The sequence below is a fragment of the Manis pentadactyla genome, chromosome 13 (genome assembly GCF_030020395.1).
Source record: "Manis pentadactyla isolate mManPen7 chromosome 13, mManPen7.hap1, whole genome shotgun sequence".
NCBI lineage: Eukaryota > Metazoa > Chordata > Mammalia > Pholidota > Manidae > Manis > Manis pentadactyla.
In genome coordinates, this window is record NC_080031.1 from 98,183,589 (window position 1) to 98,209,523 (window position 25,935).

Genomic DNA, 25,935 nt, shown 5'->3' on the forward strand with positions numbered 1-25,935 from the left:
CTTCCTCCTGGCTGGACGGGCACTAGGGCCTGAGGAGGCTCTGAACTGTCTCATTCTGAAGGGCAGGAAGGTCAGCTCCATGGGCCAAGGGCCAGAGGAGTCAGGCTTCAGAGAGAAGAGGTTCTGGAGTCTGCAAACGTCCTGGATGAAACAGGAGATGAAGTTAGGACAGTCTCAGAGGAGCTGCGGAAAGACAGTGAGGCAAGCCATCCCTGTGATGGCCGGCAGGGACAGTCCCAGTCTGTGCCCCTTTCTGTTTTCCTTCTTGATGGAAGATTCAGAGGCCATTCCTCTGGGCTCTGAAGAACACAGACCTCCCACTCTGGGAGCCTCAAGGGCCCTGTAAGCCAGAGGCTACCTCATCTCCCCCAAGGCCCAGCCTGCAGTCCCAGAGGATAGCTGACCTCTAGATGTGTCTGGTCACTTAGCACAGATGAAAGGCGGGCAGAGATGGGGCCCCATAGCAGCAGGCCACCAGGCCGGCATGCGGAGTCTGCACTAGGAGGCTCTCTCCCAAGAACAGGACTCGTCACATCTCGGTTCCCTGGGCACTCTGTGAGCATTTTCTGGGTATTTAGGAAAATGGCATGTTCTTTGCAAAACACAAAAGGAAATGGGACGCACCTCTGCTCACATGATACGCACAGTCCTGGCCTTACTGGAACGTTGCTTTGTGACTCAGCTGACATGAAGTACATCAGCCTGGGCCTGCATCTCCAGCTCCTTCTTGACTTAACTGACTCATTCATCCATTAAATACATTGTGAATACCCACAGTGTGCCAAGACCTGAGCTTGCACTCCACAGGGAATCTGAGCACTGCAAGTAAGTGGGATGAGCACAACAGGAAGGGAGGGCGCCCTCTGTCAGTAGAGAGCTTAGCAGGCATGACAACTGACACCATCTAGAACATTAAAAATGGCAAGGCCTTTGCACATGCGAGCTCATGTAGACCTCAGCAACTCTGTGAGGCTAGCCAGGGTGGTTCTCCATCTGTTCCTGGCAGAACTAGAGGCTCAGCGGGAGACCATATTGCACTGAGCACCTACTATGTGCCAGCACTGTGCTTACTGCTGTCCATGTCACAGTGCCACAGTGGGCATTTTAAAGTAATCAAGTGGTGAGGAAATAGAGGTTTCCTGCAGGAAAGTGTCTCGAGGACAGAGTGGCTCTTGCACAGAAGATGGGCTTCGGAGGCAGCCTTTCCCCAGTCCCTCAGCTCGGCCACGTGACGGTTGTGCAGCACTGAGCAGGTCACACTGTGCCTGAGCCAGAGTGCTCATGCTCGTAACCCCCCGGGAGCACTAGGAAGCACCAGGCGGTGCTGGCCCTTTGCCGCCCCGCCCCATGCCCCAGCCGCACATGGGAATGGCTGCACCCTTCTCGGATCTTTATTTCACGGGACATGGTATTTTCTAGCTTAGATTATATGCATCTGTGTCCCCAATCTCCTCTCCTGGATATGAACTTCAAGAGGCTGTCTTCAGGATCTTGGCGTGAGTACACGCACACGCACAGCCCTCCTCCAGCTTCTCTCACGGGGAGCTCTGGCTTCAAGGACAAGAATTCCTGAAAACACAGTGCATCCTAAGCCATACAATTCTGTGATGCTCCTACTGAAAGCCACACAAGGCGTCCCTTCTCAACTGGCCCAAGAGGCAAACCCGCACCACAGCTCTAAGGCCCTGCAGGGTCCGGCCCTGCCTCCCTCTCCAGCCTCCGGCAGCCACCGGCACCTCATTCACCGTCTCCCTGCTCCAGAGGCGTCTCTCCTATCACTGCTTTTAGGACACCAAGCCTCTTCCCCTTCCAGAATCAGCACCTTTGCAAGGGCCGTTCCCTCCTTTGAGAACACTTCTCCCTTCTCTGCCCAGCAGGCATCGGTCCCCTTTCACCTCCCTAGAGGCCTTCGCCATTCAACCAAGCTAAAGTGACTCTCCCTTATGGCACCGGCTCTTATCCAACTTAATGCTTATCACAATTAATTAGATATTTAATTTCTTTTCATCTGTCTTTTCCAGTAGACTTTAATCTCCACCAGGATACACTACGTGCCTTCACCATGGAATTCCACACACAGCAGTCTCTGGCAAATGGAGGTCACCGTAACTGTTTGTTCAATGGAGAGATTATCACAGACTCCGACTTGGTGGAATTGAACTGGTGACCTTTTCCCCACCATCACTGGTGTATGTGAGCCATTTTCCAGAGCTAGTCTTGCCAAAATCATGACAGGAGGGACTTGAGCCCTAAAGCCATCCATCACCATCTTCCCAGACGGCCTCCCTGGCATCTGCCAGGAGAGAGACCCCAGTTCCAGGCTGGAGGGCAGCGCTGCCCCTTTGCCCTGCACTTGGGAATTCCTCAAAGCCTTGGGAGGCCTGTGCCAGGGTCACCATCTCCTCCTGCCAGGTAATGCCAAGCTGGACTTGCAGTTGGGCTCGAAGCAGGACACACCTGCACCTCCAGCTGTAACGGGATCCCAGACTCGGCAGGCCGGCAGGGCGCCTTTCACAACTCAGTAATAAAGCCACATCCACTTGGGCGTATGCCCATTAAAATCATTTAAGAAAGTGCTTCATACAGCTACCAAGGTCCCCAAACTAATTAACTTTCATGTCTTCAGTCCCTCTGTGCAGGGAAGGCCCCGCCCTTGCCCACCCTCTCCAAGAGGAACATTGAAGTCAGAACAGTAGCTTGAGAACATTCTACTTAAAACAAAAGTACTTCTAAAGACAGCCTCGGATCTCCTTCTAAATCATCCATTTTCTGGCCCCAGAACCTGCACGGTCGGGGCCCCAGATGGGCCCTACTATAGTGCCCGATAGTCATAAGGAATGTCTTTCACAGTTTATTAATTTAGTTCTGATATAGAATGTCTAAACTGCATACCTGTGAGTTTGAGATCCTGAGGAGTTTCTGCCCAGAAGCAAGCAAGCCTTTGGTACATTTATTAATAACAGAGGAAAGAGGTTTCAAAAATTAAAACAGAAGTTAGTGACAGTGGGAAAATTCAATCAAACCACTTTTGTAAAAGATGGTGATATATCTGTGAGGAGCCACATAGGACTTACTCCACCTGGACACTCCCCTCCCTGGATGCTATAAAGCACCACCCAGAATGTGTGGGCAACTTAACACCTTTAGTGGGTTGCATGGGGGTGGGGGGCATGGGCACATGTGTTTCCTGTGTTGACGGACGGACATGCTAATATAATGATTAACACGTTTGCTCCCCAACAAGCCCTGAGCCATGGTGGAAATCACAGCTAGTGATAAACTCTTCAAAACTGGCACATCCGCCTCAACCTCCTCTTTCTGACCCAATTAAATCCAATGCATGAAATATGCCGCTCTGTACACACCTTAACATGCGAGGACACCAATAAACAGAGCAACTGCAGCCCACCCAGCAGAGCTGCAGAGCAGGCCACCGCATTCAATGCTTTCTGAGGGTGAGCATTTTGTAATGTCCATAAATGCCCAAACACTGTGTTGTACCCCCAGAACTGTTGTATCATGTCAACTTTACTTCGGCAAAAGTCAACCAGTCGGTCCCAGGCCCTGTCAACAGCCATTCCCAGCTCCACACTTGGCTTTCTAGCTCTCCAGCAACATTGCATCTGGGCACATACATATTCTGTGAATTTCACAACCATAAAACACTCTCCATCTCCTGCAGATAGAACATGGCTCAAATAAAAAAAAAAGAAAAGAACAATAAGCCAGAGCTTTGGGGTCAGTTAGAAATACATGAGCTCCCCCCTGTGGAAGGGGCGCACTTCCCTAGTAGGACAACCTGGGAGGAGTTGACCACCAGGTAGGCTGTGCAGGCGAGGGCTATGGTAGGGTGGAGGCTCTGGTCCTTGAGAGCCACACCCAGAAACTGCCCAGCCGGGCAGGATGCCACTAGACTGACTGGGAGACCTTGCCAGGTAACCCTGTCCTCACCCACCCCCCATCATCACAGACAACACTGCTTTGGCATTGCAGTGTGGTTAAAAGTATAAATAAACAAAGGGAAACCAAGGCGGGACAAAACACGAGTCTGGTAAATTTTACTGGCACTCATGATTTCGCTGTATTTTTAATGTGTTAATAAAACTTGCCTTTTGAGTTTGCCTTGCAGTGTAAGATGTGCCTCTCACTCCGTGCACCCTGTTCCAGGGGACTAAAAATTCCGCACCATCATTCACATGGCCATCATGAATTGCTTTGTACTCTCTGCTGCTCACGTCATCATGCTTGTCTAATCAATACCTTCAGTTTCAGGGGAGCAAAACAAAGGAACAGAGAAGGTAACTGGCTAGCTTGAATCATAAAAATTTTGCTCTTTGAAGTCCCCAGTAGCAGCTGCGTCCTTGCAGGCAGAGGCATACAGTGTTTCTGGTATTAAAAATAAATAAATAACAAGTTTGCAGTTTAAAGTAATTAAATACCTTTCTGGTTAAGTGACATGTGGTTTGAATGACCACTTTTAGAAAAACCACAAAGGGGAAAAGGGAACCCAGAATTACTGCTTTTGACACAGAAGGGAGGAAACAGGGTCAATACCTGCGTCCCCACCAGTCACTCTGTAGGGGGAGAGAAGGGCTCGGGTCTGTGCACAGGACTGGCAGCAGACAGGCCGGCTGGCTGGCAGAGGACCCAAACAGCCGGTGGGAGCCCATGCCCAGGTCTCTGTAGCAGAGGCAGCTGTGTGGCCTCCCACCGTTCTGGTTCCAAATCGGCCCCTACCAGCCTTGTCCCAATAAGGGAGTTATTTACAGAACCTCAGTAGTCCCATCTGTAAAGTGGGGATCACAGCACAGACCTGGTAAACTGTTGCGTGAAGACCGCAGGATCCCCTCAGCAAAGTGTGCCTAACACGGTAGGCGGTGAGTGGGTGGCATCTCTTAAACCAACTGCTCTCCCTTTGTCTCCCTGGGCCCATCAGTATTTGCAAGACAATCAACTGCAGTGCTGGTTTTTCTACCTATAAAGGTGACTGATTCATAAGGGAAGCCAAACCCTAATCTCAGTGGCACTAATTCCACAAACAGCCTAGAAATAGCACCCAGCTTTCATTAGTACCCTACCCAAACCAAGACCATGGCAAGTGGAGATCCCTGGAGGTTAAAACAAAATGCAAGACAAGTCAGGGGCCCCATGGAGAAAGGGTATGAGCTACATAAATCTGAATGCCTTGCGAGTTGGCAATGCCTGGAACTGTGAAGCACCAGAAAGCCTTCCAACACCGAGGAATCATCTGCCCTCCACGTGGCCATGTGCCTTCCAAACTGAGACAGACATGTGTATGTATAATCAACCCACTCAAAGCCCCTGTAGCAGGAGGCAGTACTTTGTTGTAAAACAAAACTGAGATGAAATAACCGTCATCCTTTCAAATATCCTCTGAGAGTTTGGTATTTGAGGCACATTCTGTGATGTGCTTCTCTCTGACCTCAAACACTTTGATGGTTTTTTTCCAAGTTCACATGAAAGACAGAAAGCTCTCAGATTGGTCTACTACACCACGAAGCTCGACTGGATCTGAATTTTTTGCTTGTGCACAGAAGTCGTTGTTATTCCAGATAATTAGGAAGGGAAGATAAAGGGCCATCACATTAGAGAGCCCAGCCCATTGGGAAGACCGGCTGTCGGCTCCTTATTTAAAAATGGCTTAGTTCCCACCACTCCCAGAAGACTTCCAAGAGTACCTCAGATATTCCAAGTCCCACCTTGATATCCTTTCCTCCCGTTCACATCACACTTGCAGAATGTGCGAATGTGGCTTGTCTGGAAGGCTTAAAACAAATGCTTCAATTTTCCATCCTCCAAATGAAAATCAATGGCAGCAGAAAGGTAAAATCAATGTTCCTTACTCTGCAGGGAGAATCCCACCCCCCATCTCCTGCCCGCCCAGAACAATAAATCAGGACTAGACATCCCGAATGGCAGTGAATCCCTGAGAGCAGCGCCCTCTGCAGGTTGGACCCCTCTGACCCCTAAAGCGGTCATTTTCTTTACAAAGCCTCAGAAAATATTTTAAAAACCTAAGTCTGGAAGAATAACTTGGTTGTATGAAAAACTCTTCTTCCCCAAACAAACCATTTGCCAGTGGGATCTCTGGCATTGAGGACTAGAGTTTGACTTGACTGTTTCCCTAAGGATCCATTTTGCATTTTCAAGCTTTAAAGAATGTTCAGACACCCCGTCAGCCTGCACCCCCAGACAAACAATGAATGATCTGCTTTCCATCACCAAAGATCAGCTTACATTCTCTAGAATTTCATATAAATGGAAATCATACAGTATATACCTTTTTTTATGTGGTCTCTCTTCTCATAATTATGGGATTCATCCAGTCTGTTGTATGTACCAATAGCGTATTCCTTTATATTCCTAGTAGTATTCCACTGCATGGATGTACCACAATTTGTTTATCCATTCACCTGTTGATGGATATTTGGGTTGTTCCCAGCTTTGGGCTACTATAAATAAAGCTACTATGAACACTCATGTGTGAATCTTTGTATGGACATACGCTTTCATTACATATTCTAGATACAAATCTTTTGTCAGACGTATGTTTGTAAATATTTTCTCCCAGTGTGGCTTGTCTTTTTATTATTGTAGCAGCATCTTTTGAAGATCAACGTTTTTAACTTTGATGACATCATTTTGTTGGTTTTCTTTTCTTTTCTCATTTATAGGTCATGTTTTTTGTGTCCTATTTAAGAAATCTTGGTCAAATCCAAGGTTACTACTCTTGTGCTCTTCTAAAAGTTTTATAATCTTATTAGCTCTTGTATTTAGGTTGATGATCTGTTTCTAGTGCATTTTTTTGGTATACAATGTCTGGTATAAAAAATTTTTCTGTATACCAGTATGTTACACAATCATTAAAATTTATATCTATAGAGTTGTATATCATAAAAATCCTCATTTATAAATTTACTTTAAGAAAGCTCAATACAAATTTTTATTACAGGATAGGTACCACTTGCTCTGACCAAAAAAAAAAAAAACAATGGACAAAACCTATGATTAGCAGAAAGAATGGAAGGAAATGTGCTGGAATGTTTTAATTACTGTTTTTAGACCATTGCCTATTTCCTGTTTCCTTTCACTTTTATATTTTTTCAGTATTTTCTGTAATAAGCATCAATTATTATTATATCAGAAATGTTAGAAAATTTTAAAAATTCATTTAAGAGAAGGCTTTCTGACTGCAGGCTGCCTGCGCCTACACTTTTGTCCATTAACGGCCACTTGGGAGAACCTCAGGGATGACCACACCACCGAGAAGTCACCCTTTCTTGCCTAACAGTAGGAAGAGATGAAGCAAAGAAGAGTGAGTCTCGATGAGGCCTCGAGGTGAAACCAAATCCAACCCCAAATCCCACCCACCCGAATGAAGGAGAACTCCAGCAGAGGCAGGGCTGGGTGCCCCAGTCGGCACCCCCTGGAATTGCCTGTCTGTCCACCCTAACGCTCTGCAGTCGCAGATGGGTGTGCCACACAGCTTCTCCCCTCCCTCAATCCCCATGGCAAGGAAAGCAGATGAAACCCTCTCATTGGTCTGTTCCCTGTCCTCTGCCTCCATCCACCTGCAAAGACAGCCCACGCCTGCAGCCTCTCATCAGCCTCAGGCTGGCCCGGCCGCCTCTGCGTGTGCGTGCACTGTGGCCTACCCGGCACGCGGGCTTTGCCTCCTGGGCTGCTGCAGAGGCCAGACTGGCTGATGGGACTACCTACAGATGTTTCAGGAACAGAAGGATTATGTACGTCCTTTATTGATGAATAAATAGAGTTGTCAGCATGATTTCCTGGTCAGAGGGGACCCCTGAAGTCTAAGGTGGAAGGACAGAGGTTTCATCTGGGAAGCTGTCCAAGACCCTAAGACGAGGAAGGCTGACAGGACAGGCCGGGTGATTCGGCCTCTGAAAGGGACGGGAAGGAGGCTGGCCCCACAACTGCAGAGAAAGCCACTGCAGAGCCCCCCCAGGGTCAGGCCCACTCCAGAATCCTCCCAAATCCACCTCCCAAAGCTGCCTCTCTGGGCTAGTTTTCCAGTGAACAATGGAGCCTCTCGTCAGAAAAGCAATCACCTTCTTAGTCCTCACCTGCTGTGAGTCACGAAGTGGGTAACAGGAATGACCCTATGATCCTGGCACTAAACCTCAGGCTTCCTGGGGCCGTCCTGTTGAGACCGAGACGGGGGCAGGGCACTGGGAGGGAGCTACTTTTTTTCAGGAGCATGCAGCTTTGGGGTTTGCTGGCTGACCTTCCAGAATGGCTCAGGCGGTAGTAATGACTATTATCCTAAGTGTTGTGGTAATGGAAGACCAGCTGCCATATGTGACAATGGACTATGAACCTTACACATTTTTCCTTATTGAATGCTCACACAAACATATGCACAAAATACTCTATGCAGGGGTTAGTAAAATGTACTCCCTATAAACCCCCTTGGTAAGAATCCCTAGAGGATGCATCCTGGCAAATGGGAAGGAGGAATGGGTAAGCGCTTTCATGAAACCCATTTTATATATGAGGCAGCACAAATTAGAAAGGTCACATAGCTAGGAATAGTCAGCTTGGGAACGGAACCTAGATTGGTTTGATTCCAAATCAGTGCTCTTCATTCCTGTAATTTTGTGTCCACCAGGAGATGGGGAGACGAGGATTACACATTCACACAAGCAAAAAAGTAGTTGTGCTTCCAACACAGAAACACGTCATGTCCAGACAAATGCCATGTACACCTGGATATGCCTGAATACCAATGAGGTTGCTGCCTCGGCCTCATACAGATTTGAGCTTAAAGCTTAAAATCTCTGGCACTTCCAGAAGGGCTATATCCTAGGAGGAAACAGACAACGGACTCTCCATGTTCCACCCACAACCAGACACACACACAAAACCAGACAGCTGGGCAAGTAGACCACTGTGCCATCCCAACGCATATCCGGGCACTGGCAGCAAAAGAGGCCACATCTGCCTTCCTTCAGGGAAGGAAGAGATCATGCCTAGCAGGAGAAGCTAGGATAGTTTTCTCAGAGTACGTAAGCCCTAAAAGGAATTTCTAATCACACAAAAAAGTGGTTTTGGTTTTGTTTTTTACATTCTACTCTGCAGTGAACTAGATTTTTCTTGAAGGTAGGAATAAGATCTCTTGTTTACCCTCTACAGCTTCAGTGGCTAACACACCCTGGCAATAGTAGGTACTCAATACCGTTTTGTTAAATGAAAGGAGTAAATACATAAACGAGGACAACTTGAATGCAGAGGCCAACACATGGTAGTGACGAAAAACAAAAGCTTTGGAGTTAGACAAATCTAGCTTTTGAATCTCGGCTGCCACTTGCAAGATATACGAGCAATTTTCTATTGCCTCTCTCTGCCTCAGTTCTCTCATTTTTATAGTGGAGACAAAAGTAAATACCATCTTGGCAAAAAGGCTACAAGAGTTCAAGAATGTAGGTAATCAGAGCGTGCCCAGCACAGCCTGGAGATCTATTAGTGCTTCCAGGGAGGACCTCCAGTCTGAGGGAGGAGCAAAGCACATGATAATACTTCGCATCTCAGCCTTACAGAGACATAGGTTGAGTATTTTTGGCATGCTTAGAGGCTAGTTCTGTAGCTGCAGGAGCCAGGTGTGTGGAGGTACAGGGGCTGTGCGCTGGGTTCCATGCTGTTCGGCACCTAGGGGCGCTGATTCTCTGCTGCGCCAGGACCCAGTTCCCCAGCATTCAGACGGCACCCATTAGAAGACTAAGGGAAATTAAAACATGTCCCAAGCGGAGCACCAAAGGCACGAGCACAGCTCAGATTTTAAGAACTGAGAGATGGAAGAGGACCCGTTCTGCAAGGTCCCAAGGTCAGCTGTAACTAATGACCAAAAGCGGTGGGAGGCAGATTTCAGCAGGAATTGTGTTCGAGAAAGGCTGTGTGCTGCCTGAGGTCAGTGCGGCACAGGTGAATGGCAGAGCGAGGGGAGAGTGCAGCTGGTTGTGCATGACTCCAACACTGCATCTCTACAGCCCTCCATGGTACAGGCAGCACAGGGAGGGCGCGGAGCAGGCCCTCAACTGGCCTCTGCCCTCACCCCCTCCTCCTAACCCCGTTGTTAAAGGAAGCCTGTCATGTGTGTGTGTGTGTGTATGTGTGTGTGTGTGTGTGTGTGCATGTGTGAGTCCCCTTGCTTCCAGTAATTTCACAGGACTGAAGGCAGAAGCAGCCTGAATTCAGCCTGAATTCAGATTTCTGGTTTCTGTCATTTGTAAAAGCCTAAGCCCCATGGATGGGTAATGCCAGGAGTTGTGAGGGGAGAAGCAAAACCTTTAGGTCCCTTGAAGATGAGGGGGAACCCTCCCACTGGGCGGGGGAAGACGAGCTCTCAGGTGCTGCACCCCGAGGAAGCAGCAGGACACATTATCAGAAGGAAGGCGGTGTGGTGGCCCCCAGACCTCCAGGGACCTCAGAGGATTACCACAGTGAGGATGTCAGTGGCAACCAGGACACTAAATATTCTCTGTTTTCTTAGCTATGAGCTTCCAGGGTCCTGAGGTCTTTCTGGGAGGAGCCAGTGCCTCTATAATGACCAAGAAGGGGGGTTTTCTGTTCACCTGCTCAGCGTCAAATAAATTTTTTGCAAATCTGTGTCTGAGTGCTGAGATGCATACCCCAGCTGGAGTGCAGGCATCGAATACCATATAAAATACCATATAAAAAACACGCTATGCAAACACTTGCTTGCTCTCTCTCTCCTGCCCCCCACCCAGAGACCAGGTACCCCCGGATCTGCCAGCTAAGAGCACCTCCCAGCCCCTGCCTTACCTGGGGAGCAGGTGCCTGCGGCTGACACACAGGGCAGTCTGGTAGTCCTGGGTCACACATACTTTGTGCGGGCTGCATTTCACCTTCAGGCAGGGGTCTTTGGATGGGTCTAGGGCTGAGACAAAACAGAACAAGAAGAGAGGGGTTAGGACCTCCAGGGAAATTCTATTTCTATTTCTCCTCAATAAGTGAGTGGGGAATAAACAGACCATGTGTTTGCACTCGGTGCTATTTTCTTAGGCCGTGGGCCTTGGAATGAAACCGAAACCAAGGGGAATCGTGTGCCTATTGAACATATTCTTCGACTTCAGGATAGCCATTCCTTTGTGCTTTAGGGAGTTGCAGCATCTTCATTCTGAGCAGGAATTACTTTTAAAATCCTTTAGGATCTTACATACCCCAAGGACCAAGAGCTACTCTTCCCTCTTTGGTTATTTGTCTGCAATTGCTTTTTATGACTTCATTCATGCCTAATTTTACTTATTTCTTATGCTATAACAAGTCCTTGAGGACAGAGTTTTTTGGCTTCAGTTCAATCACACACACTCTGGGCATAAATAAACCCATTTTAAGTTTTGTGAAGAACTTCAGGATGTGCAACAGTGTTATGCCACACAAAGTTATAATGTAATATGGAGAGAAAAAAAGCTTACACACAAATATTTATTGTGTAAGGCAGAATTAGGTAAGGGCCATGACATGATGAGCATATAAAATAATGACAGAGCTCAAGAGAAGAGAGAGATCAATTTCTGGGGCAAGGATTAATGATGCATTAATCTGTGAATTGGATCTTCAAGGATGAGTAGGACTTTGAAAAACAAAGACAGAAAAAGCCATCTAGGCAGGCGACCCCCACATGCCAGTGTGGGAAGGCATGTCTGGGCAACCATGGAAATTCAACCCAACTGTAAGTGTGGTTTGTAGGCAGGAGTAATGAGGGGTTGTGGGGAGAGCTGATTTAACTAATTTGAGAAAGGGTTTCCAAAGACCGCAGTTCAGACGCTGCAACATTTCCTGGAACAGGCTGAGCAGCGGCCCTCAGCTGATAGCACTCTGCCTGCTGAGGTGCACGTGCTCATCCTGGCAGAGAAGCCTCTGGGAATTCTCTGCAAAACAAAAGCAATTGTGCCATCTCCCAGCTCTGGGGCCTAAAGCTGATTAGGCAGTAAATCTTCCATAACTGCTCTCTGCAATCACGGGACATGATGCTTTTCCAGGACCTACCCATGCAAACATTTGGTTAAACAAACCAGCACCCTGTGCAGGAATAGCGACACCCCTGTAAGAAATGCTATGTCCCTGCCGCCAGGTCCCTCAGCAACTGTGCCCTGTCTGCACTTAGAGCAAGTCATGATTCCTCTCAGCCCGCTTGGATCCAGAATCTCAACATCACTTTCTTCAGATGGCTGCTGGGAATTTCTCCAGGGACCTCAACACACAACATCCCAAGGCCTTCCTGCTGCTTGAACGGCTCAGCACCGTTGCCTCGACTGCAGCAGCCTCGGCCGCTGTGAACAGAAACAGGGGGCATTCTTAGGCCAATCAGGTGAGTGAGACCAGGTCCTGGTCCCAGGGGAGTCACATGGCCAAGCCTCCTCCCAGAGGATGAGCGTGGAGCTTAAAAGAGGAAAATGGTTGCAAGGTAAAAAGAGAGGCTGATTATAGCCCCTGGGACAGAGGGCTCGCAGGGAGCTGTTAAGTGGAGGGCCGCCTCCAGGAGGTGAGCGGCAGGGGGCTGCGTCTACCCTGGGTCCTCCTAGGCTGGGCCTGCCAGAGGCCTGCAGCAGGAACTTTCTGGTCCCAGGTGGAATTCTCTCGGCCCTGGGGACATCCACATGAGAAGCCAGGAGGCGGTGGTGGCCTCAGGCCAGCAACCTTCTCCTTGCGTCTCGCCTGTTCCCCCAGCCCCAGAGCAGCAGTCCAGCCAACTCTGACTTGCTTTCCAAAGCTCCGCCAACACTGAGCCAACCTTCAGATCACCACGACTGATGGCCATGCAGGCCCTTCCCACGCTTCCAGCCACCGCAGGATGAAGGAGGATGCTGAAAGATCTCAAGAAGTTTGGGGAGCAGACCACCGGCAGCCCCGGCCACAGGGACCAGCCGAGGCATGTACCTGATGGGTGCGCAGTGCCACTGAACCCTTGGGATTTTCACGGGAGCATTTCAGAGATGGAGACTAACAGGTGCCCTAGGGGGATGGGTGCCAAGATCTGCAGAACTACACGACAAGCTCGATGGCCGAATTTGAGCTTCTATGGCTCTGCAGCCAACAACACAAACATGTGATGCCCACATCGTGACCCGATGGCCTCAGTGGGCAGTGCAAAGTTAAGGCAAGTCAGTGAGCTGAGCAGACCAGGGAGGAGCACAGACTCCAGGCCCACGTTTCGGAGTCTGATGCTGGCTCCCCAGATACCAATGTCTCTTCTGGAAAATGGGGTTAATAACAGTATCTACCATTGCTTTGGTTGCCATGCGGATTAAATGAGTTAACATTTTTTTAAGTGCTTAAAACAGCCCTGGTACATGTTAAGTACCGTCTGTTAATTTTTTGTGTCTGTTCTGTGTTCCCAGGGTGAATAATAAGCCTTCATAACAGCAAGAACAAGAGCTAACACCCGGAGTTTTTGACATGCAGGCAGCGAACTAAGCCCTCTAATTGGATTATCATACTTAATTCTCAGCACCACCCAAGGAGGTGGCTGCTGTTAATATGCTCATTTCACAAATAAAGATCTTAAAGAGAAGTTGCTGGCGAGAGGAGCAGAGGGTATCTGACACCTAGGCAGTTGATTCCAGACCCCGAGCCTCTCACCCTGAATGCCGGCAGCATGAGAGTCACCTAGGAGCTCCCTTAAAAGGCTGACTGCTGGGGTCGCACTGCACACCAAGTCCAGAGCCCAGGTGCACCATCTTCTTGGAAGGCCTTCAGGGCCGAAGATAACTTAAGGGGTAAAAGTAAGGGGAAGCCAGGGCGCCTGGTGCTGCCTAGGCTGGGCCACACGGGACTGTCCCAGTTGTGCCACACACACAGCCCCAGCCCCAGGGCTGCCCCAGAAGGTGAGGTGCCCGGCCCTGGGCAATCATGCCCTCTGCCTTCTCCCTCTGAATGCAGCAACCGTCCAACTAAGTAAACTGAACTGTAGTCTGCTCAGTTTTCTTTCTGTGCCCTTGCCCTGTCGCCCTACCTTTAGGCTAACTACTATAGACCACCCCTCCTCTGATTCTTGAAGCTAACATTTCTTAAAAAAAACTCACACCAAAAATACTAGTAAATAAAAATCATTTAACTCCATATACAAGTCACATATAGTGATCAAGTCTGCTAAAAATTAACTGACCAGGGTTTGAATAGTTCAAACATGTATGCAAATTACTTAGAGTCAATGAACTTCACAGAACAACAAAGCAGGTAGTAAGTGAAGCTGTCAGCATCTATTCAATCACCAGGGTGCCTTTGGTTTTGAAAAACAGCAACACTGGAATGGAAAGGAGAAGAGGATAGTAAAGGGAGTGTGTCATTTCCCTTTAAATGTGGCCTCCCCAAAATGCCCTCCCTAGTAGCCCCAAAGGTCACGGTGGCAGTCCTTTTGAAAAGCACCCAGCGGTCGTATTGGACAGGGCTGTGTGGCTCCACTTTGTAAAGGGAATGATAAGCGATCAGAATAATAAGTGGCACTGGAGAAGCCCTTTAATATAGTGCAGGGAAACTGTGCAGGCCGGGAGCAGGATTGCTGAGTGCCAGTGATAATGCCGGACAAGGCTAGAAGCTACCTTGTCAAGGTGCTAATGATTTCTGGAGGCTGTGCTCCAAGCGTCTCTCTCTCTCTCCCCACGTATGCCTGGTAATAGGATGCAGCGAGCCCCACATGGCAAAGCCCTGAGTCCCCTTAATCTCTTCTATCACAACGCCTGCAGGATTTTGGTGGCTTTGAGTGGGACAATGTGCCTGGCACACAGCAGTACCCACGGAAGGGTAATTTCATCTTTCCTGCCCATACACAGACACCAACCAGGTGTCAACTGGTACATAACCTACGTCCAATTAATTTGTTTAATAATTCTTCCAAAACTTTTTTCAAAGAAGAACAAGAATGAATTAAGGAGAGATTTGTTAAGCTGATAAATAATGAAATTAAAAGCCAATTAATTACAGTCTCCTTGTAATTTTTTAAAATTAATTTTATTTTTTAAGCTCACTGCTTGGTTGCAATTAAGGCAGTGATATTTTAATTATCTTAATTGTTTCTAAACGTGTTTTTCAGTTTCAGGTGCTTTTTAATTAGCTACACTGATTTTAAAATACTCAAGCCTTTTTGCTGTCCTAGGGTACATCCTATAAGCTCACTGGCAAAGGGTCCCAACCCCTGTAACAGTGCGACAGGGTACACCTCAGAGCTGCTGGCGTGACGGGACGCTCCGTTTTGTGGTTGATCAAAGCATTCCTGAGAGTCACCGGAGAGAGTGACACTGTCTTATGTTTATTCCGTTAATGTGTGCAGGGTGTCTGTTCTGTGCAGGATGGAGGCTGGCACCTCTAGTGTGCATGGGATGGCTTACCTGGCCTCCAGGAGCTCACAGCTCAGCAGAGGTGACAGGGACAGGGGTAAGACGAGAGAGACCAGCAGCCTCACCACGGAGGGCCTGAAGCCACAGGGAGGACGCTGGGGGGCCACGGCCACCATGGACAGGGCAGGAGCTGGTGGCCTTGGCCTGCCCTCCCCTGCTGAAGTTGGTGGAGAGGCGGTAGGAGGAGACCCCTTTATACACAACGTGGAATGTGGCACTTTGATAAGAACAGGTATTCTGCACACTCTCTCCCTCCAATGAGGGAAGTCAGAGTGGAGGTCCGGGTGGTCAGGGAGCCCTCTTTCCTCCTTGGAGGGGCCTGTGTGCCCCCTCTGGGGACACTAAGTGGCACAGGATTCTGAGAGACAAGCTTACCTGAGGAGACTGATAAACAAAGACTTCGTCAGAAACAGCCATGAGAACCTGTGGTCACCTCTGGTGACCCCTGAAACTTCCTCAGACAAAAGGCCACTTGATTTGCAAAAAGGTGACACGTTAATGGATGTTTGTTGTCCCTTGTTGCTTTTAAGATTGCTCTCTGCCCAAATGTGTTCACCCAAGGTTCATCTGAGAGCAACTGACACTCCCAGTCATTCATTAGGAGTGACTTAATGCATGACTGACAAAGAAATTACTTCCAACTGCTAAAACCTCATCAAACTAAGACACCAAACATTCCCTACAGCTTGTCTGTTCCCATGGTAACTTGCGCATGCAACTTGCCTCCCTCCTTGCCTGAGGGGCTTGTTTACTAGCTGATTACAGAGCCTCACAGAACACACAACAGAGGATGCCACCCACAGAATTTTGCTAGAACCAGAGAAGAATGGCATTTGGAAAGCCTCTGTCACGATTTTCAGCTCTCAAATCAAAGGGTTGGCCACATTTTCTGAGGCTGAATGAGGGGCCTATTGGCCATGTGTCTAAATGGGACAAATAGTTGAGTAATACAGATGCCTAAACATGGGTGCCCAAGGATGGGAGCGCAGGAGTGGGCAGGGACATGGAGGGACAAGGACACGGGCAGAAGATAAAAAGATGTATCTGATTGAAGATACCCCTCCTGGGAAGAGATATTTTCTCTTCCCTTCAAACTGAGGACCTAAGGACTCCTTTCTTTCTGCGTTAAAACTAAAAGCACCTTCTCTCTCACGTTATTGTGCATGCTGTGGGGGGGACTGTGTATAAGCTTTTTGGAGGGCCATTACTTAGCCGTGCCCTCAAATGATAACAGTTGTTTAATAGAGGTGGATGGCTGTATAGGAATTGATTATATTATCCCGTCAAATTTTTGGTATATATGAACAATTTAATATTAAAAGGAAAAAAAGAAACATCCTTTGAAGCAGCAAGTCAACATGTCAGGCAGAAGTGGGCCTCTTAATGGTCTACAATAAGGGAAAATTATAAACAACTTGACGGTCCATCTATGTTAGTGTTCCTGGGCTGCCATAACAAAACACTACAGCCTGGGTGACTTGAACAACAGACATGCATGTCTCAGTTCTGAAGGCTGGAAGTCCAAGATCAAGGGGCCACCATGGTCAGTGTCTGGGGAGAGCTCTCTTCCTGGCGGTCGGATGGCTGCCTTCTCGCCATGTCCCCACATGACCTGTTCTCGGTGCCCCAAGTGAGCACTCTGATGTTTCTTCTCACAAGTATATCAATCGTACAGGAGCAGGGCCCCACCCCTAGGATCTCATTTAACCTTAATTACCTCCTTAGAGGCCCCCTTTGAATGCAGCCACACTGAGGGTTAAGGCTTCAACATATGAAATATTGAGTCTATAACAACATCTATAGGGGAAATGGTTACCTTAATTACAAGACATCCAGTCATGAAATATTGTCTCCATTACTATAAAGGATGAAGCCAATCTAAGAATGATTAGACGTACTTTAGAAAAGGACGTGTTAAGTGGTGGTGGAATATGCTCCGTAATTTATAAAATAGATCTCATAAGTGGCCAAGCCAGTACTCAAAATCAGGTCTGTCCACTTCCAATGGAGATGGCTGTCCCTTCCCTCTCCTGCTGCCCTTGAAAAGAAGAATCTCCCCACACCAGCCCCAGCCTCTACCCACTCACACTCCAGGGCCCACAGGCTCTGCTGACTGTCTCAGCCTTCTGGGGCTATCCGTGCAATAACCTATGAATGAATTCAGACTTCCTGTGCCCTGGGCCAGCACCACCACTGCTGCCTGTCACCCACAGGTCTAGAAACATCACCTACAAAAGGCAGAATCTCCGTGGGCTTTTTGGAAACTCTTGCCTCCAGCAGGGACACAATGACAAGTTATGACCATTGCCAGGGGCAAGAGCGAGTGTCCAGTTCTACGAGAGTCTGGCATTTGCCTCGGAGATGTAAGAGGTAAGGATGCCCCGTTCCTGGCTGTGACTACTGGCAATGGCTGGGAAGAGCTCTGCCTCTCTGGTCACATGCAAAACAACATTATGAACAACTGCTAAGTCCAAATTGACTAATTTACATACCCTGATCACTAGGAAAGAACATGTTAAGAGCGGCCTACTAGAGCAGTGTTAGAAATATACTCCATAAAATCACAGGCTACAACATTGCATTAGCCTGGCCAGCCAGTCTTCCCTTCTCAGAGCTATTCTCCTACACTTCCCCTCTGGCCCAGCTGCTCTGGCATGGTGAAGACAAGGACTCCACGTTTTTGCCAAGAAACTGATTCCCCTATAAAAGTGGGATGGGGGGGAAATAATAAAAAAAGAGAGGAGGAAGAAGAATTAAGTGGAAAGAAAGGGAAGAAGGGAGCATTTTATCATATAATGTGTCATCTAATTAGGGGGCTGACAACAGACAGTGACATCCAAGAACTTTTACTGTGAAGAAAACATTGCGCTATCAGAAGACAAAGACATATTGTTGAATGTTTGATTAGTCTTATATTTTATAGTAAGTGCAAAAGTCAGTTTCTTTTCAAGACAATGCTGATGCCCAGCAAAGTTAACTTTCTCTCTGTCTTAAAAAACAGCCTGGACCATGTGAACCTTGTGGGGTTTTGTGAAGTGTGTACATGGCCCATGTCACTGATGGGGAGATGCATGATGCTTGGTGGCAATGTGGGAGGGGACAGGGCAGCATAAACAACAGGACCTGAGAATGGCCTCAACTCCCAGTGGAGAGACATGACACCATCCAGAGTAGACTTAACCTTTGCATCCATCAAAATGGCCAGAATTTATTAAAATGTTATAATAGTAATGGTACTCATGTTCATCGCACTGTAGTTGACAGAGATTATTCAGAAGAAATTTAGGAACACAAGAGAGAATTACTTGAAATACAAAAGACCAGTTATATAACTTAGAAGATAACAGGGCATAAAATGCACAATAAAAATCAGATGCTACCAGGAAAAAGGTACATTTAAAAGAGTGCTATAGTTCATGAAGTCTATGTACTTGTTCTTCATTTTAATGTAATTAAAATTCCAATAAGACATGTTGATTTTCCCAAAACACTAACTCCTTTGGGGCCGATGAGTATGATGCAGCAGCCACAGTAGCTGACCGTGTAAGAACGGAGAAGTTCACAATCTTCAGGAATTCCAATCCCTGCAAAAATGTAGTGTGCCTAGAAGTGACATGTGGGTATGAGAAGGAGACACAGATGTGCCATTTCCTGCCTATGTCATCTGGATGGTTTACTCAACTGCAGGATTCAGTTGCAGACAAAAAGATCTGCTTCACGTGCATGTTGTGAGGATCTGGTGAGCGAATGCATTAAAGTTACTTGGCATAGGGCCTGGCACATAGTGCCTGCTCAGCCATCATCCCCACCCCTCTTACCAGCCCTTCTTAGCTTCTCTTCCAATGTAGGAAGTAGATATAAACAAAGGGCAGGGAACCATGGACATTTCAAAGCTCAGACCCTGGAGCTAGGATGCTGGTCAGCCTTTCCAGATCTGTTTGTCTGCAACTGAATCCTACGGTTGAGTAAACCATCCAAATCACAGACTGATCTCCATAAGAAGAAACATTAACATTTATTTTTTATATATATAATTGATAAAAGTTGATATACAATGTTGTATTGGTTTCAGATGTACAACATAGGTAAGTATCTTACCCTCTGTTACCATACTATTACAATATTATTGGTTATATTCTCTGTTTGTACTTCTATTCCTATGGCTATTTTATAATTTGCAGTTTGTACCTCTTTATCCCCCTCACCCATTAGAATTCATCTTTGAATGTCAGACTCAGGATCCACTTCACCCAGAAAACTTCTGCTGACTAACCCGATCCACACCACTGTTGAAATCACCATAGGACAACTAAGGAGCCCCACATCTCCAGCAGAGCCATGTTCTGCCTTGACTGTTTTCAGACATTATAAGGTCTGGGAATGGAGAACAAAAACCTTTTTCCCCCTTAAATTATGTGCGCCCAAGGCACACAGCAAAGCCTACGTGGTCATGCTTTCTTTTTGAGAGAGAGAAGGTCTTGGGCTTTGAAAAGTCCCCATTGGAGAGTCACAGAATTTGAGCGTGAATGTATCGTAAGGGCCTCCATTCAGGCACCACTGATAAAAGACTTAAAAAAGAGAGAGAGAATGCTCAAGCAGAAAGAATCTGGCAGACACCTGATCTGAGCAGGCAAGGGCTTGAGTTCAGGGAGGTTGGTAATGTGGTTGTGCTAGAGATAAATGGGCAGGCTGGCTTCAGCAAAGCAGATATGGTGTACAAGGTTGGTGCATTCAAATACTCAGCCAGAGGCTATCCATTCGGCTTTCTGCCCTGTCTTATGAAGCCTGGTGGACACATGTATTAACTGAAACCAGAACAATACTGTCTGCTGGGAAAGCTTGCCTCTGACTGGAGACAGGGATGCCCAGGCGCCTCTCAGAGCTTGGGATGTGGCTGTCATTTCTGTGGCGTGGCATCCTGAGAAGCAGAACCTCAGAGCAGAGCTGTCGTGAGGCAAGATGGTGCTCATTCATGGCCACCAACCTGGTAAGTCTAAAAAATCAGTAGAAGAGGAAACAAGTCCCACACCATATGTACCTACCACAGCTGGGTCTCTAGTTCTTGTTTTCCACAAGCTAACCTAATCGTTGCTTCTCAGACTGTGGTGAACCAAGGAGACTGAAAATCTACAGTGAATCTCCCTGCAGCACCTATTTCACTAGATGGTAGGTAATTTAAAACGTTTTTTAATAAGGCAATCAATCATTAGTCTACTATGGAATAAGAACATAAACTTCATGTAAATTTGTATAAAAGAGACTTCAAAAATGTATATGCTCACAGTGGGTTCCACCCTGGACCTCAAAGTAGGCCTTTGCTCTTATTTGCCCTTGGGGTTATTTGGTAGGAAAGTTTGAGACGTGCTGAGTGTTCACCAAGTTTAAGGCTTCCTAGAAAGGAGTAGGGAACTCTCCAGGGTACTGATATCTCAGAAGGAAAATTAATGGCAGTGAAAGTACATACAAAGAACATTCGTAAGCAAATTGTCCTCTCTGTAGGACCAGAAAGCAGCTCCAGTTAAGGCCGGTTAATCAAAACTGCTACCCATGCCCCCTGGAAGACTCCCCCGTGCATCTGTTCTCAGGTTCTCAGTCCCACTGATGGAAGGCCTCAGGGTTTTTCAGAGAACTGACCCTGCATACTCCAAAGCTTTTATGAGTCTTCCATGTGCCAAGCATTGGGTGAGGTTTATAAATGAGTTCCAAAGCATTTGTGGCTCCCCAGGTATGAATATCAAAATTAAAGCTTTTATTACTTTCATCCCTCCCACTGTTAATTTTTCAGAAACACTTGGCTCTGCATTTATAAATGGGTAATTGGAGACTATTCATTTCTAAGTCCTTCCTCTCTCCAATTAGGGCAGATTCATTTCTCCTTCCTTGGGATGGTTCCCAAGGTTACTAAATTCTACTCCTTACCTGAAAACATTGAAGCAATCATGACAAAGTTAGTGCTGATTGGAGCTGAGGTTTCTTGGGGCACCTTCTAAGCCATTAGAAACAAGCTCAAGCTGAGAGAAAAATGGTTACATCTCCCACTGCCAGGATTCAGTAAGTGCCATTTCTTTAAGTCTTGAGTATTCTTGTTGTTCCTCTGTCTTTTGTGGCCCACACTGTTCAATCATTGCTAAGCATCCAAATAAGCTGAACAATTCATAGTTCTAACCTTGCCCACAGCAGCTCTTTCCCGCCCATCTCTTCACCAAGGTGCCACTCCATAGCTGATTACCTCCCTTACATTACTCTAGGACAAAGCCTGTAATACAAATGTAAAATATAAATCAGGTCTTAACTGCACATAGAAGACAGAAGAAACAATAAATAATGGGCAAGTACCTATGAGGTTTCGTAAGACAAATGAAATAAACACAAGGAGTAAAATCTTTCACTTTCATTCTTTAGCAGTAAATATTGAGTACCCAGGAGGTAAGACAGAGCAGAGAGACCATCATTTCTGGATACTATAATGGCTGAAAAATTTTTTTTGTTTTTTGTTTTACTAAAGGAGGGAAAATAATGTTCTTGCTTTTGTTGAAGTTAAGGATTCTAAATTTTGTTTTATTTTTTTGAGAAGAGTACATTGCCTGAATGGGAGATGAAGGTCTTAAAGGTAACCTACCGACTGGGAGAAGATACTTGTAAATGATATATCTGATAAGGGGTTGATATCCAAAATATATGAAGAACTCATACAACTCAACAACAAAAAAATAAGTATATATATCATATATGACCTCTTTCTCTCTCTCTTTCTCTCTCTCTCTCTATCCCCCTATATATATGCAATAGAATATTACTCAACCATGTAAAAGAATGAAATCTTAGCATTTGAGACAACATGGATGGAGCTAGAGGGTATTATGTGAGAAAGACAAATACCTTATGATTTCACTTATATGTGGAATCTAAAAAAGAAAACAAAACAAATGAACAACAACAACAAAAAAAAAAACAGAAGCAGACTCATAAATACAGACTGGTGGTTGCTGGAGGGGAGAAGGGTGGAAGGATAGGCAAAACAGGTAAAGGGGATCAAGAGGTACAAACCTCCAGCTATAAAATAAGTAAGTCATGGGGATGTACTGCACAGCATAGGGAATACAGTCAATAATATTGAAATAACTACATTGCGACAGATGCTAACTAGAACAATCAAGGTTTCATTTTGTAATGTATAAAAATATTGAATCACTATGTTGCACACCTGAAACTAATATAATATTGTATGTCAATGACTATTCAATAAAAAAAAAAAAGAGCTTTGTGACTCTGTCTTCCACAATGTGGCCTCAAACTTCTCTTCTAGAATTTACTGCCCATTCCCAGCCTGGAGTCTCCCCATTCTCCAGTATTACCCTGCCTTCAGTTACACGAGACAACTCATGAACTTCCAAAACACGGGGTGTGCTTTAATGCCTCTAGAGTCTAGACTGCAGTGTCCAATACAAAGCACTATTCCGTTCTTATAATCACTTTAGAAGGCCAACTATCTCCACTTGACAGATGAGGGGAAAAAATTAGAACTTGCCAAAGATCACAAAATTAGTAAGTGGCAAAACTAAGATATGATTCCAAATCTGTCAAAATCCAGAAGCCTCAGGAGACTACAGACAGTGTCTGCCCCCCTCACGACTGCATGCCTCTCACCTAAACAGTGTCTGGGACTTCGCGGACTTGAATAACAGCATTAAATGAGTGTGTCAATAGCCCCTGGCCTGTGGGCTTAATCACTACCCTATCCTGCTCTGGGAGGCCAAGGACCTAGTCTGGCCCATCATTTCCGAGCCCCAAGGCCCCTGACATGGGTCTGCTCTAAGGGACAGCTCACTTCGTGCTGGACCAACTGTCTGTGCAAGGAGCATCTTTGGATGAATCTTACGACCTGGGATTTCTAGGTCGCAAAGATTCAGAGCTAGAAGAGTCCCTGGAGCATCGGCCTTGGCCAACACTTCCATATTTAACCTAGGAAAGACTTTCCCACCACTGCAGCAAACACTTAGGAAAGTCATTTTACATGCAAGTACTGTTATAAGCGCTGGACATTCAGAGATGGGTAGGACAGAAGTCTGTGCTCTTAAGAGCTGACATTCTAGGAGGCGGGTAAAAAGGAAAGGAAGGGCAGGAGAGGAGGAGAGAGGGAGCAAGAAGAAAGAAGAAATACAGAGGGAAGGAGGGAAGGAGAAAACACTAGAAGGTAATAGAAGCTAAGCAGATAATTTTACAAGAGTGATGCTATAGAAGAGCTCCTGCAGAGTCACACTGGATTAAGTCGTCAAGGGTCTCCCTGACTACTTAGGAACATTCCAGAAGAGGGGCTACAAAGGCCCCAAGGTAGAAAATGACCCTGGCATTGCTGGATAAAGGGACAGGTTTCAACAGACCGCAGGACTTTTCTGAGGACACACAGCTAGGATCGGGCCAGAACACACTCATCCTCAGATACGTATCCTTAGGATGAGTACCCCCCCACACACACACACGTACACACACACATGTATATCTGATAGCATGTGGAGGTCTAACTGCGGAGCATCGGCAACTCCATGCTGGCCTTGCTCCTGAGCTGGACTCACCTTCATGACCACCACATGCCACACAGCCTCAGGGTTCTGCTTGACCACAGGGGCATGGACAAGCCACTGTTCAGGTTGCCAAAACTAATGGTGAAGAGGCCAGACAGAACCCAGACCTCAGGCTTCCTGGACACTGCCTTTACTCATAGAAGCACATCATCAATATGTGTGATACAGATTACACGGAAAGGCCAAAGGAACACAAATTCTGTGCTCCAGACAGATCTAGTTCCACATCTGAGCTCAGCCCCTTGGGTGCTGTGTGACTTTGGGCACGTTATATAGGCTCTCTGAGCTGTTAAGACGCGTGGGAACCTCTCCCTTTATGGGGTCGTTAGGACTGGATGAGAAAATGTATCAAATGCTGAACACTGATCCGGGAAAATCCTCACTAAATGTTAGTTTCGACTCTTCCCGACATGATTCCCCTCAGACGTTCCCTGCGGTCGCTCCAGTGCAAAGCGGATGCCTCTTCTGCTCCGGGTTTCTCTGCCGGGTGATCTCGGAGCCAGAGTAAAGACTTCGAAGCATTAGTGCTTCTAATATCTATACTTCCAGGAGACCTCCCGTGAGCCACCAGTAGTGCCAGGCCGGCCCTGCTCTCTGTTATAACTGCCCTGGTGACTCCTGTGGCGCAGGGCCTGGATGCCACCGCTCCAGAAGCTGCTCCATTCCGCCTCCATCACCCAGGCTGCCATCGTGGGCAAAGGTGACTCGGGGTGAACAATACGCTCCAGCTGGAAACCGATACCTGGCACTCCATCAGTGTATGGAACAGGGTGAAAGGAGAAGAAGAATGATGAAATAAAGGAGATCCCCTTTTCCCCAAATACTCCTTCCCAGGGCAAAATGTGTAGCAGATTTTTTAGCACCAGATCCCACTGGCTGGGGCTGAACCAGCCAACAGGCCTTTTGTGATCCTGACAAAGCTCATGAGAAGCTGTGTTTCTGTGCAATCCAAACAGTACCCATTTCATGCCAAATCGTTTAAATGGGCAACACATCTCCCTGGTGCGTTCCTTCCTCTGACGAACAAAAGCCCCGTCTGGTCTCTTTGCGGGCCCTGTCCAATCAACAAGGGCAAGAGGCCCTTGATCCCAATTCAAAGCCCCCGTCACAAAGGCAGACGCGCTGGGCTATCTAGCTCCCTCTGAACAAGTTTCCCCCACTGGAAGCTAAGCCCAAATCCGGGACTTTGAAGTCAGACTGATGAAGCCGCCCGTTGATTTTTAACTCATTTCTAAATTGCAAGTTGACGACGTTGCAGACTGGGTTCACTGCTTCAGGCAAAGGCCTTAACAGAGGGAGAATGACAAAGCCTCAGAGATAGTGCAAAAATTCTTAGTATTACAAACCTCAGGAGCCCACTGGTGGAGAAGCAGAAGTGCCCTTGCATCCTGAGAAGCAGGGAGGGGCTGAGGCAGAAGGACCATCAGGGCTGCTGCAAAAATTAAGTGGCACGTTAGATGCTCTCTGCTGCGCTCAGCTGGCATTTGCCACTGCGCATTTCCAGGGTCATAGATACCATCTCAACCCTTCCCCCCTCACCAAGAGTTTGCATCTTCATCTCTTAGGGGATAATTCATTACGGAAACATATCTTAGCAACCCCCTCCCCAAAGGAAGATCAATGTCCATTTGATTCCAAGAATTAATATCCCAGAACCAAAATCCTTTTGACTCCAAAAAGGAAATCAGAAGGACAACAGGGTTTACTCTAAAGTAGTCCGACATCCAATGACTCACCGATTTGTTAAGCACAGACCCTCACTGAGTCCTAACAGGTGCCAGGTATCGTTCTGGGTGCTGAGTAAGAAGGGGCTGATCCCTGGCTTGTGGCAGTTACAGGCCCCTGAGAGCCGGGCACCTGCCATATCTGATCTCATGGAGTCTTAAGCGACCCTCTGAGGCAGGGGCTCGCATCATGCTCGTTTTACAGTCAAGATAACAGAGGAACTGAGAGGA

General features: G+C 47.0%; 1 protein-coding gene across 1 annotated transcript in view; it reads right to left on the bottom strand.

Annotated features, from left to right (window-relative positions):
• Nucleotides 1-25,935, bottom strand: part of SPOCK1 (SPARC (osteonectin), cwcv and kazal like domains proteoglycan 1) — a 508,761-nt gene that overhangs the window by 144,602 nt on the left and 338,224 nt on the right. Inside the window, exon 4 of the mRNA XM_036897747.2 lies at nt 10,825-10,939. Within this exon, the coding sequence (XP_036753642.1) occupies nt 10,825-10,939 (115 nt within the window). The remainder of the gene's footprint in view (nt 1-10,824; nt 10,940-25,935) is intronic.